The sequence below is a fragment of the Oncorhynchus clarkii genome, chromosome 19 (genome assembly GCF_045791955.1).
Source record: "Oncorhynchus clarkii lewisi isolate Uvic-CL-2024 chromosome 19, UVic_Ocla_1.0, whole genome shotgun sequence".
In the NCBI taxonomy this organism is placed as follows: Eukaryota; Metazoa; Chordata; class Actinopteri; order Salmoniformes; family Salmonidae; genus Oncorhynchus; species Oncorhynchus clarkii.
In genome coordinates, this window is record NC_092165.1 from 14650612 (window position 1) to 14664741 (window position 14130).

General features: G+C 44.8%; 1 protein-coding gene across 2 annotated transcripts; it reads right to left on the bottom strand.

The window, feature by feature from the left end:
* Positions 1-804: 804 nt before the first annotated feature.
* Positions 805-13826, bottom strand: LOC139374756 (uncharacterized). 2 transcript variants are annotated; one of them, XM_071115884.1, is made up of 7 exons: positions 13313-13826; positions 12811-12941; positions 12421-12603; positions 9991-10155; positions 7835-7946; positions 7420-7547; positions 805-2766 (listed from the first exon to the last, which is right to left on the bottom strand). In XM_071115884.1, the coding sequence occupies exons 1-7, from the start codon at positions 13593-13595 to the stop codon at positions 1768-1770; spliced, it is 2001 nt and encodes a 666-aa protein (XP_070971985.1). In that variant the 5' UTR covers positions 13596-13826; the 3' UTR covers positions 805-1767. The 2 variants fall into 2 exon arrangements, with proteins under 2 accessions (XP_070971985.1, XP_070971987.1); XM_071115886.1 differs by having other exon boundaries at positions 807-2766; positions 9991-10152.
* Positions 13827-14130: the final 304 nt, after the last annotated feature.

Below are 14130 nucleotides of genomic sequence, written 5' to 3' on the forward strand. Positions count from 1 at the left end.
ACATCCTTGAGTAGGTGGAGCGGGTCTGGAAGGGCATCTAGGAATCTTTGGGTTGTCCGAGAATTTATAGTGCAACTTTTGATAATCCTTGGTTGTGGTCTGAGCAGATTATTTGTTACGATTGCAACCATAATACGATTTTGGTCCGATAGTCCAGGATTATGAGGAAAAATATTTACATCCACCAGTGGACTGAACAACCTCTGTACCTTTTTTAGATTAGGGTTATGGTTAGGTTTAGGGGAAGGGTTAGCTAACATGCTGAGTAGTTAAAGTAGCAAGTAGTTGCAAATGAGCTAAGAATGCTATATTTGTCCATGAAAACACGCAACCATTGGGTTGCTAGAAGTTTGCTTTATCCACCCACCCATCCCCCCCTGACCAACCACCTTCTTATCGTTTTTTTGCTTTAAGTAACCTACTGTCATACCAAGAGTAACATATACTAATTTGAGTGTCCCGGATTTATGTAGGCCAATGTAATGTAACCTAATCTAAAGTAACATATCATCATGCTAAATGGAGTGGCATGGATTTTAGTAAAACATAATGTTTTTCTCTGAGACCAGGCTGACTATGTTTGAGTCCAATACTGTAGTTACAGAATGACTTCATTGTTGTTAAACCCATCATGGTGGACATAAATATGGGTAAAATATAAGTAATAATACATCAAAATTCATCAGACAAACCTGACTAAATTATTTGTACAATAGGTGTTTGTGTAGGTATATTTAGTAAGTGTATATAAGCTGTCGGTATGTAGAATAGGGTGAGATCAGATGTGATGTATACTAAAGAGAGTCTCAATATAAGTTTGTGTTTATTAAACATTTAAACAAATGAAATACACCATATGAAAACCACACATACAAGTCTCAACAAAATAATCTGCATTAACTTGATGAACTGCATTTTTATCATTAAAAGTGTCTTGGTAAATAATAAAGTAGTTAAATGGATGTAATGAAATAGGGATTGGTGAACATCATATATCCTACACAGTGCAAACACTATAATATACCTTTTAGACTTATATATGCATTATACTGTTTATATCACACAATGTCTGGATGCAATATTCTATTCAGGAATACTCAACACTGTCCCTATCATTATTCCAAATGCATCTGTGGATCTTTTCTGTTGACAGTAATGAAAATCAGTCTTTGTCTTGAGAGAAGATTAAGAAGCATCCCGATTGGCTCTATGGATCTGGTCCACCTGACCGAGCCTATCTAGAGCTTTGCTGCGTGGCTTGGTGGTGGGCCCAATGGGGGCTTCCACGGTGACAGTTAACCAATGAGCAGCATGAAGTAGGAAAATAAGAGGGTAGATAAACATGAGAAAGGAATCATGTTCTGTACACACAAATAAAGGAACTCAGAAAAAGAGACACCCTCAAAGAGTACATGCATGGTTAGGTGGGCAAAAGGAGAGAACTATTTAATGTGAGGTAGAAATATTTAAGGGTTAGCTTGGAGGAAGATAAGATCAAAAACACAAATAGGGAATGAGAGGTTAGAGGGCAGGACTAAAGCTAATGAGAGAAAGTGAAGGTCGGCAGTATGTCACCGCACTAACACCAATGATGGGAAGACAATGTGCTATTGGGTGGCCCTAAGGAACTAGGGGGTTACAGTAGTGATTCCTGTACCCTGAGGAGGGAATGGTTACCTTTTATGTTATGAAGTGTAATGGTTTTTCTGCTGGTGTGTCCTGAAGTAGCTCCTCTCTGAGAACCTCAGAGAAGGCGAATGGCCTTTCTCATGTGTGGACCTTCAGGTGCCTCTTCAGATGGTGCTGGTGGGAGAACCTTTTCTCACACTGAGGGCAGTTGTAGGGTTTCTCCCCTGTGTGGACCCTCTGGTGCCTCTTCAGTGTGCCAGCCTCTGAGAAGCGCATGTGACACTGGGTACAGCTGAACGGTTTCTCCCCTGTGTGGACCCTCTGGTGGATCTTCACATAGTTCGCCTCAGCAAAGCACTTCCCACATGTGGGGCAGGCGTATGGCTTGTTAGCGTCGGTCTTAATGTTTGGCCTCCCACGTTTTGACCAAATAACACCAGAGGAGGTAGAAGCAGGAGCCACCACCCTCATCTGGTTAGTCTTTGAGCTCCCTCCTTGACCTCTAGCCATTGTTTCGGTGTTGTTGGGATTGTGTGCCGTGTTATCAGCTAGATACTTCTTGTGGTGAACACCCATCCTGACCCTGTCTGTATTGGTGGGGTAACCATGAGGTAGTTGAGGAAGGCTAGACCCAGGTCCAGGCTTTCTATGAACCCAATCATCAGGCGTTAGATGAGATCCTGAAGGAGAAGACAGACTTCCTGTTCGACTCCCACCAGGGGGGTCTCCCATTACTCTCGGTGAAGACTGAAGCCCAGGGTGACCTGCTCTGTTCATCATGGATACTGTGGTGTTTGTATCATAGGAACAGGAGGGTCTATCTCTATCAGCCCCAGGCCCTGCTTCATCCTTGCACCGAGAATGCGAAGAGGGTCTGGGCTGCAGACTGGAGCCTCTGTCTCTCTGATGACCACCAGGACTGAGGTTGTTCAGTCCACCTGTCCACTGGTTGTCTTCTGTGTGGTGGTGGAGTCTCTGTCCCTCATGGTTCAGTCTTGGTTCTGACTCAGGAAGGAAGAGTGACGGCTCCTGATCCAGGGTCCTGATCTGTGGCCAGGGTTCGTGACCGGCCGCATCAGAGGTCCAGTCTCTCCCGCCAGCAACACCGGATATCAACAGTTCCTCATGGACTGCAGACTGTAAACACAAATTGGACAGAAAAGCATAAAGGTTTTATATAAGAAATTATTTGCTGTACACACAGAAACATGAAAATTAATAACCACAGTCAAGCCCATCCCCAACACTGTGATTCAAGTACCCAACAATATGGATCCATTGGAGTTTATTATAAAAAATGTCCATGTGTGTTGATTCAAGAACTAAGTATAATGTTTAGGTTCGACTGAGATGAGGGAAACTCAGTCCCTGTAATGATACAAAAATAACCAAGTCAGACAGTCAATTTTGTATTGAATTTCAAGAAAATTGTATATATACACTCACATAACGTGAAGTACAGTACTTTCATTGCACAAAACAATACGATTACAGAGTTACAGTTCATATATGAAAAGCAGTCAATGTAAATACATAAATTAGGCCCTACTCTATGGATTTCACATGACTGCGAATGACTCTGGCTCAGGGGAGCGAAGGTGAATGGCAAGGCACCTGAGTGACGAACTGCCCTTGCTCTCTCCACTGGGATCCTCTGCCCCTATTACGGGGGCTGAGTCACTGGCTTACTGGTGCTCTTCCATGCCACCCCAAGGAGAGGGTGCCACCCCGGTTATGTGCCCCTTCCATGCCACCCCGGTTATGCGCCCCCTCTGCGGTGGAGGAGATCTTGTGGGCTAAACTCAGCCTTTGTGTCAGGGTAGTAAGTTGGTGGTCTGTTGATATCCCTCTAGTGGTGTGGGGGCTGTGCTTTGGCAAAGTGGTCAGGGTTTTATCCTGCCTGGTTGGCCCTGTCCGGGGGTACCGTTGGACAGGGCCGCAGTGTCCCCTGAGCCCCCCGCCCCACCTTAACCTCCAGTATCTATGCTGCAATAGTCTGTGCTGGGGTGCTAGGGTCAGTCTGTCTGGTGAAATTATCCTGTCTTATCTCTTGTCCTGTATGAATTATTCTCCCTCTAATTCTCCCATGCCTCAGGACTACCTCACCTGATGACTGCTGGCTGTCCCCTTTCCCAGTCCACCTGGTCATGCAGTTTTGCCTGTGGCTATGGAACCCTGACCTGTTCACCAGACGTGCTAACCTGTCCCGGACCTGCTGTTTTCGACCCTCTCTCTCACTATCCCCCGCACCTGCTGCCTCGACCTCTGAATGCTCGGCTATGAAAAGCCAACTGACATTTTATCCTGAGGTGCTGACCTGTTGCACAACCACTGTGATTATTATTTGACCCTGCTGGTCAGAGCATCAGCTGTTCCGGATGACTGTGTGATCACGCTCTCCGTAGCCAACGTGAGTAAGACCTTTAAACAGGTCAATATACACAAGGCTGCGGGGCCAGATGGATTACCAGGACATGTGCTCCGGGCATGTGCTGACCAACTGGCAGGTGTCTTCACTGACATTTTCAATATGTCCCTGAATGAGTCTGTAATATCAACATGTTTCAAGCAGACCACCATAGTCCCTGTGCCCAAGAACACAAAGGCAATCTGCCTAAATGACTACAGACCCGTAGCACTCACGTCCGTAGCCATGAAGTGCTTTGAAAGGCTGGTAATGCCTCACATCAACACCATTTTCCCAGAAACCCTAGACCCACTCCAATTTGCATACCACCCAAACAGATCCACAGATGATGCAGTCTCTATTGCACTCCACACTGCCCTTTCCCATCTGGACAAAAGGAACACTTATGTGAGAATGCTATTCATTGACTATAGCTCAGCGTTCAACACCATAGTACCCTCAAAGCTCATCACTAAGCTAAGGATCCTGGAACTAAACACCTCCCTCTGCAACTGGATCCTGGACTTCCTGATGGGCCGCCCCCAGATGGTAAGGGTAGGTAGCAACACATCTGCCACGCTGATCCTCAACACTGGAGCCCCCCAGGGGTGCGTGCTCAGTCCCCACCTGTACTCCCTGTTCACCCACAACTGCATGGCCAGGCACGACTCCAACACCATTAAGTTTGCAGACGACACAACAGTGGTAGGCCTGATCACCGACAACAATGAGACAGCGTATAGGGAGTAGGTCAGAGACCTGGCCGGGTGGTGCCAGAATAACAACCTCTCCCTCAACGTAACCAAGACTAAGGAGATTATTGTGGACTACAGGAAAAGGAGGACCAAGTACGCCACCATTCTCATTGACGGGGCTGTAGTGGAGCAGGTTGAGAGCTTCAAGTTCCTTGGTGTCCACATCACCAACAAACTAGAAAGGTCCAAGCACACCAAGACTGTTGTGAAGGGGGCACGACAAAGCCTATTCCCCCTCAGGAAACTAAAAAGATTTGGCATGGGTCCTGAGATTCTCAAAAGGTTCCACAGCTGCAACATCGAGAGATCCTGACTGGTTGCATCACTGCCTGGTACGGCAATTGCTCGGCCTCCGACCGCAAGACACGACAGAGGGTAGTGCGTACGGCCCAGTACATCACATGGGGCTAAGCCCGCCTGCCATCCAGGACTTCTACACCAGGCGGTGTCAGAGGAAGGCCCTAAAAATTGTCAAAAACCCCAGCCACCCCAGTCATAGACTGTTCTCTCTACTACCGCATGGCAAGCAGTACCGGAGTGCCAAGTCTAGGACAAAAAAGCTTCTCAACAGTCTTTACCCCCAAGCCATAAGACTCCTGAACAGGTAATCAAATGGCTACCCAGACTATTTGCATTGTGTGCCCCCCCCAACCCCTCTTTTATGCTGCTGCTACTCTCTGTTTATCATATATGCACAGTCACTTTAACTATACATTCATGTACATACGGCCTCAATTGACCCGACCAACCAGTGCTCCCGCACATTACCTAACCAGGCTATCTGCATTGTGTCCCGCCACCAACCACCCGCCAACCCCTCTTTACGCTACTGCTACTCTCTGTTCATCATATATGCATAGTCACTTTAACCATATCTACATACAACCTCAATCAGCCTGACTAACCGATGTCTGTACGTAGCCTCGCTACTTTTATAGCCTCGCTACTGTTTTTCACTGTCTTTTTACTGTTGTTTTTATTTCTTTACCTACCTATTGTTCACCTAATACCTTTTTTGCACTATTGGTTAGAGCCTGTAAGTAAGCATTTCACTGTAAGGTTGTATTTGGCACACGTGACAAATAAACTTTGATTTGAATGTTTGAACATCTTGAAGAACAATCTGGCCTTAATGGCCGTGTACTCTTATAATCTCCACCTGGCACAGCCTGAAGAGGACTGCCTACTCCTCAGGCCCTGGTTCCTCTCTAGGTTTCTTCCTAAGTTCCTGGCTTTTATTTAATTATTTTTTATTTAATCTTTATTTAACTAAGCGAGTCAGTTAAGAACAAATTCTTATTTACAATGACAACCTACCAAAAGGCGTATATAAATATGCGACAAAACACACATCACAACAAGAGAAACAACACTAAATAAAGAGAGACCTAAGACGACACCATAGCAAGGCAGCAACACATGACAACACAGCATGGTAGAAACACAACAAAACAACATGGTAGCAACACAACATGGTAGCAGCACAAAACATGGTTCAAACATTATTGGGCACCAATAATAATTATAATTTATAATTATATAATTATTAAGCATCAACCAGTGGGTCTTGCGACGGGTAAACAGAGATGACTAGCTTACAGAGGAATATAGAGTGCAGTGATGTGTCCTATAAAGAGCATTAGTGGCACATCTGATGGCCGAATGGTAAAGAACATCTAGCCGCTCGAGAGCACCCTTACCTGCCGATCTATAAATTACGTCTCCGTAATCTAGCATGGGTAGGATGGTCATCTGAATCAGGGTTAGTTTGGCAGCTGGGGTGAAAAAATTGTGATTACGATAAAGGAAACCAAGTCTATATTTAACTTTAGCCTGCAGCTTTGATATGTGCTGAGAGGAGGACAGTGCACCGTCTAGCCATACTACCAAGTACTTGTATGAGGTGACTACCTCAAGCTCTAAACCCTGGGGTTTTAGGCTGAGTTTCTGTATAAGTACTTAGTCACATCTGCTAATGTAAAAAGGGTTTCATGAAATACATTTGATTTGATTCTCACACTGGGGGCAGCTGTAGGATTTCTCCCCTGTGTGGACCCTCTGGTGCCTCTACAGGCTGGATGAGTGGGAGGAACTGGCCCGGCACAAGTGGCAGCTGAATGGTTTCTCCTCTGTGTGTATCCTCTGGTGGATATCCACCTGTTCCGTCTCAACTACTCTCATTTGTCAATGGGCTTGTGTAGCCATTTAGTGTTGAGGCCCTGGCATTGTCTGAGGTTTGATTTAACATTAGGAAGGTGTGACGAGGACGAAGGCCAGGGAGTGTCTGTGTTGTCGCAGGGACCATGTTCCAGTTGATAGATCCTATAGAAGGCAGGCTGAAGGCAGCACCTGTTAGGGGGTTGCCTGAGGTGCCATCAGTCTCTCTGAATCACAACTATAGGAGCAGGATGGAGCATCGCTAAACAAGTCTGTGTCTGTTCTCTCCCACCACATACGGACACCTCCCTGACCCTGCAGACCAATTCTACGCCTCACCCTAGTCTCAGCCAGTCTGTTGTCATGGAGACTAAATTGGGATGTTGTTTTGTGTTCCATTGTCTGTTTCTGGTTGTGGTTAACAGTTTTATTCCCCAGCCCAGAGTTGAGGATGCGGTCCCAGCCACTGACCTCAGCCATGTCGCCTCTGGTCCTGGCCTGCTCAATGTTTTCGTCCCCGGGGCCCTTGGCTGCACCCGTCTGAGTCTGGGAATCCAAGATGGCTGCCCAGTCTCCTCTGTTAGCCTCCAGCCAACCACCTGCAGGAAGAGGTTACAAAATAGACTTTATAAACATGGCAGAGAGAACTCTACATATGGATTTTCTTTCATCAATTACCAGGTCCGGTTCATACATTATAATGTGTGTTTTTGTATGTAAATACAAGTTGTATTGATTTCATCTTATGAATGAAGAAAAATAAGAACACATAGCCAGGTGCATCACTATCCCCATTGAAGATGTATTACTGTATGGAGGCTATATGCATTACTATTCCCATTGAAGACCTATTACTGTATGTAGGCTATATGTATTTCTCTCTTACCTTGCTCCCCCATCTTTAGTCCACTCAGCAGGTCAAAGCTCTCTGGTCCGTCTTCTATTGTCTCCTCTTTGACCAGCAGCAGATCAGGCTTCCCATCCTCCATGTCTACTGACTGTAAGAGATACAGAGTGAGAGGATGTTGGATCAAGAAATCTGATATCAGCACCCTGCTATGGAGCATGGGTAGGATGGTCATCTGAATCAGGGTTAGTTTGGCAGCTGGGGTGAAAGAAGAGTGATTACGATTGGGCAATAATGGATTGCTATGAGAACTACAGTATGCAAACATGTTAGTTAATTTGATTACTTGACACTCTTTAATAGTTTTATAATTCAAAGGTATGGTCAAGACCTGGGCCCGTAACCACAAAGATTCTCAGAGTAGGAATGCAGATCTAGGATCTTTACATACAGTGCCTTGCGAAAGTATTCGGCCCCCTTGAACTTTGCGACCTTTTGCCACATTTCAGGCTTCAAACATAAAGATATAAAACTGTATTTTTTTGTGAAGAATCAACAACAAGTGGGACACAATCATGAAGTGGAACGACATTTATTGGATATTTCAAACTTTTTTAACAAATCAAAAACTGAAAAATTGGGCGTGCAAAATTATTCAGCCCCCTTAAGTTAATACTTTGTAGCGCCACCTTTTGCTGCGATTACAGCTGTAAGTCGCTTGGGGTATGTCTCTATCAGTTTTGCACATCGAGAGACTGAATTTTTTTCCCATTCCTCCTTGCAAAACAGCTCGAGCTCAGTGAGGTTGGATGGAGAGCATTTGTGAACAGCAGTTTTCAGTTCTTTCCACAGATTCTCGATTGGATTCAGGTCTGGACTTTGACTTGGCCATTCTAACACCTGGATATGTTTATTTTTGAACCATTCCATTGTAGATTTTGCTTTATGTTTTGGATCATTGTCTTGTTGGAAGACAAATCTCCGTCCCAGTCTCAGGTCTTTTGCAGACTCCATCAGGTTTTCTTCCAGAATGGTCCTGTATTTGGCTCCATCTATCTTCCCATCAATTTTAACCATCTTCCCTGTCCCTGCTGAAGAAAAGCAGGCCCATGATGCTGCCACCACCATGTTTGACAGTGGGGATGGTGTGTTCAGTGTGATGAGCTGTTGCTTTTACGCCAAACATAACGTTTTGCATTGTTGCCAAAAAGTTCAATTTTGGTTTCATCTGACCAGAGCACCTTCTTCCACATGTTTGGTGTGTCTCCCAGGTGGCTTGTGGCAAACTTTAAACAACACTTTTTATGGATATCTTTAAGAAATGGCTTTCTTCTTGCCACTCTTCCATAAAGGCCAGATTTGTGCAGATCTGACTGATTGTTGTCCTATGGACAGAGTCTCCCACCTCAGCTGTAGATCTCTGCAGTTCATCCAGAGTGATCATAGGCCTCTTGGCTGCATCTCTGATCAGTCTTCTCCTTGTATGAGCTGAAAGTTTAGAGGGACGGCCAGGTCTTGGTAGATTTGCAGTGGTCTGATACTCCTACCATTTCAATATTATCGCTTGCACAGTGCTCCTTGGGATGTTTAAAGCTTGGGAAATCTTTTTGTATCCAAATTCGGCTTTAAACTTCTTCACAACAGTATCTCGGACCTGCCTGGTGTGTTCCTTGTTCTTCATGATGCTCTCTGCGCTTTTAACGGACCTCTGAGACTATCACAGTGCAGGTGCATTTATACGGAGACTTGATTACACACAGGTGGATTGTATTTATCATCATTAGTCATTTAGGTCAACATTGGATCATTCAGAGATCCTCACTGAACTTCTGGAGAGAGTTTGCTGCACTGAAAGTAAAGGGGCTGAATAATTTTGCACGCCCAATTTTTCAGTTTTTGATTTGTTAAAAAAGTTTGAAATATCCAATAAATGTCGTTCCACTTCATGATTGTGTCCCACTTGTTGTTGATTCTTCACAAAAAAATACAGTTTTATATCTTTATGTTTGAAGCCTGAAATGTGGCAAAAGGTCGCAAAGTTCAAGGGGGCCGAATACTTTTGCAAGGCACTGTATGTTATTCATTATGATCTAAAAGGCTAAACTGATCCTAAATCAGCACTCCTACTCTGAGAGGCTTTGTGGATATGGGCCCTGACCTAATACCATTCAGCCAGTAGTTCACAGTGGGCTCACCTCAGTGAGACTGTGTGTGGTCCTGTGCTGCTCAGCTGGTTCCTCTGTGGGTTCAGGAGGAGGTGTAGTCTGGTTGTCCTCCATGACCATGTTCCCCTCAGGGTTCCCCAGAACCTCCTCACACCCCTCCTCCTTCACCAGCAGCACCTCTGGACCCTCCTCCTCCTGGAAGAGACAGGTGATACAGATCACACAGACATACACTCCCTCAGGTACATACACACAGATAATAAAACACACTTTCAACATGGAGTGTTTACCCATCCCCACTCCATTTGAGTCCTATACTGTAGTTAGAGAATGACTTAATTGATGTTAAACCCGTCATGGTGGACATAAATATGATGTTGTGGGTAAAGAGTCAGCAATGATAAGTCAAGTAATCATCAGACAAACCTGACTAGTGTATAGTGTATGGGTATTTGTAGGTATATTTGGTGAGTGTTCACTGAGTGTACAAACCATTAGGAACACCTTCCAAATACAATTCATCGGGGCATGGAGTCTACAAGGTGTCGAAAGCGTTCCACAGGGTTGCTGGCCCATGTTAACTCCAATGCTTCCCAAAGTTGTGTCAAGTTGGCTGGATGTCCTTTTGGGTGGTGTTCCATTCTTGATACACGCGTGAAAAATCAAGCAGCGTTGCAGTTCTTGACACAATCAAACCAGGTGCACCTGGCACCTACTACCATACCCCATACAAAAGCACTTAAATATTTTGTCTTGCCCATCCACACATACACAATCCATGTCTCAATGCTTAAAAATCATTTTTAACCTGTCTCCTCCCCTTCATTTACACCGATTGAAGTGGATTTAATAGGTGACATCAATAAGGGATCATAGCTTTTACCTGCATTCACCTGGTCATTCTATGCCATGGAAATAGCAGGTTTTCCTAATGTTTTGTGGACTAAGTGTATATTGGTTATAAAGCACTGTTGTGTGTTTGCAGAATAGGGTAAGATCAGATGTGATGTATGCTAACGCGAGTCTCAATCAAAGTCTTAGAATGAAAAGTCCCACTTTGTGTTCATTGAACAAACAAGTTTTAAATACACCACATGAAAACCACACATACTTGTCATGTCTCAACAAAAATATCTGCCTGAAGTGAATGGACTGCATTCATTTTCTCATTAAAAAAAGTGTCTTTGGAAAATTTGCGAACATCAGATACACAGTACAAACACAATATGAAACAGACTTTTAGGCTTTACGTGCCTTATACACTGAGTGTATACCAAACATTATGAACACCTGCTCTTTCCATGACATAAACTGACCAGGTGAATGCAGGTGAACGCTATGATTCCTTATTGATGTCACTTGTTCAATCCACTTCAATCAGTGTAGATGAGACAAGGTAAAGAAGGATTTTTGGTAACACTTCACTTGACACCCAGTGTCATAACACGTTATGACACGGTCATAACCTGTAATAATATGGTCATAACACATATTTAGACCTGTTGAGACATGTTTTGCGTTATTTTAAGGCTGGTTATGACACCTACGTAAGAGTGCCCTGCTAGAGCCTCCCGGTCAACTGTAAGTGCTGTTATTGTGAAGTAGAAACGTTTACAAGCAACAGCAGCTCAGCAGCGAGTTGCAACACTCACTACCGAGTTCCAAACTGCCTCAAGAATCTGGTTAGAACCCAAGAACTGTTTGTCTGGAAATGGGTTTCCATGGCCGAGCAGCCGCAAACAAGCCTAAGATCACCATGGGTAATGCCAAGCGTCAGATGGAGTGGTGTAAAGCTCGCCGCCATTGGACTCTAGAGCAGTGGAAACGCGTTCTCTGGAGTGATGAATCACGCTTCACCATCTGGCACTCCGACGGACGAATTTGGGTTTGGCGGATGCCAGGAGAACGCTACCTGCCCAAATGCATAGTGCCAACTGTAAAGTTTGGTGGGGGAGGAATAATGGTCTGGGGCTATTTTTTCAAGGTTCGGGCTAGGCCCCTTAGTTTCAGTGAAGGGATATCTTAACGCTACAGCATACAATGACATTCAAGATGATTCTGTGCTTCCAACTTTGTGGCAACAGTTTGGGGAAGGCCCTTTCCTGTTTCAGAATGACAATGCCCCCGTGCACTAAGCGAGGTCCATACAGAAATGTACCAGTTCCAGTCCCCTCTAGACAGATCAGTCTGTCTCTCTAAACCCAAGGATATGTTTCCAGGGACCATCTCTGTAGCGTAAGAACAAAACAGATCATCACCGCGAGTGTCTAACGCATCACCATCTCCACGGAAATAAACCATCCTCTGGCTCTGATGAATCACCAGTAAGTAGTAGAAACCAGGATCAGGAGGTCAGACTGGTGGCCCTCGTCTCTTTGGCTCTGATCTGTGTTCATATCGTGTGTGTAAGAGCCTGTGTGTTACAGTTAAAGTCTTTGTGTCGGAGAGCATTCGACTGACCTCCGTGATGCTGCAACGGTTCCTGGCCTGGAGCGCAGCGGCGGTGGTGAGGTCCTCCGTGGCTACAGGGGGCGCCACTCCAGATGCTGCTCCAGTCTGGATGTCTCTGCTGTGCCGCAGGTCCTCCTCTCCTCCAGACCTCTCCAGTTTGACTCCAGGATCTGCAGCCTCTGCATCTGCAGACTGACACAAGAAGAGAGGACATAACTATCAGTACATGGGTTGAATTGGATAACAATGTCAAAGGGAAGTCTCACAAGCTCCCCTATGGCAGATAAATTAGGATGTAAATGTAAGCAAGTGAATAGCTGAGGGGAGCCTTTGAAATAAACCGTCCACATTTGACTTACAAAGTAACTGTAATTTTTTACATAACACTATTACTCTAACCTCTATCATGATAATGTTCTGGGTTGAGGTTCCACTCCCCTCATCAACAGTGATTGGTTGGTCATCACTCCTTGTATTGTGTCCCGCTGGCTTCACAAAGCTCCTGTAGCCTCCAGTGAGATGTCCTTCACCTGAGAGAGTGATTGGGGGGAAAGAGGTGGTCAGGTTATCTAATGTTCAACACTATATTGTATACTATTGACCGTTTTGACACTGTCTAGAATTGGCAAGGATGTAAGGTAATGCTTCTCACAACTTATTGATATACTATTTATTGATAAATGTATTATGTTCCAGGCATGTTTTCATTGAGTAAATGCAGTAAATCAAGAATCTGGTTAGAATATGATATTGTGTCTGTGCGCAAGATAGCTAAGTAATCAGGGGAATTATTGCATACTATCCTAAAACTGACCAAGATAGGTGGGGTTGACACATCTAAAGCCACACAAGCGCAGAAGGGAAGGGGGCGACAGGTCCCGCAGTCTCCTGCTACATTTACCTCTTGCCATCGCTCTGTATCGGTCGAGGATCTTGACACTACTGGGACGACTGCCGAGGACGCGCTCTTGCATTGTCCTCTCTGCGCGCTCCCGTGCCACCTTCAGTTCCAGTAGCTGTAGTTTCCTACGCAATGCCCTGTTTTCTTTCTGACTTTGAGTTATTTCCAAACGAAACACTGCATAGTCGTCGTCTACGAGTTTACAGATCTCTGCCACGGCTGCATTCGCTAGCACCTCCACGACGGAGGCTATTTGAGTGTGAAAAACCATACAGTTATCCATTGTTGGCTAACGTTAGCCGTTAACAACTAGCTAGCGTTACCTAGATAACATCTATCAACCAAGTCCTGTTTCCAACGCGATGCGGTGAATTTAAATTGATCATATTTTGAATTCCAGGGTGTTAGTTAATAAACGTCAAAATATTAACAACAAAAAAAGGCTTTTCAGTTCTGTTTTCTTTTTTTCTTATTTTAAGTTTTATTCGAGAATCGCAACCAACTGCCATGTGCACACACCGCCACCTACTGTACTGGAGTGTGAGACCGTTACGACATATCTATTCCACTATACTATCTTAACTAACCCTACATTTATAATAAAATAATTCCCTACAAACCTTCCTACTTCCATCACCCCCACCCAAAATGGGACTGCAGTGGAGAAGGTGAAAAGTTTCAAGTTCTTCGGCATACACATCACTGACAATCTGAAATGGTCCACCCACACAGACAGTGTGGTGAAGAAGGCGCAACAGCGCCTCTTCAACCTCAGAAGGCTGAAGAAATTTGGCTTGACACCTAATACCCTCAACTTT

Bases quoted from the DNA above. Each gene is read 5' to 3' on its own strand.
- LOC139374756 (XM_071115884.1), bottom strand. From the start codon at position 13,595: ATGGATAACTGTATGGTTTTTCACACTCAAATAGCCTCCGTCGTGGAG. The intron at 12,604-12,810 runs GTTAGAGTAATA...TTCTTGTGTCAG, and splicing joins AGAACATTATCATGATAGAG to TCTGCAGATGCAGAGGCTGC. The intron at 7,548-7,834 runs GTAAGAGAGAAA...CTCTTCCTGCAG, and splicing joins ACTAAAGATGGGGGAGCAAG to GTGGTTGGCTGGAGGCTAAC.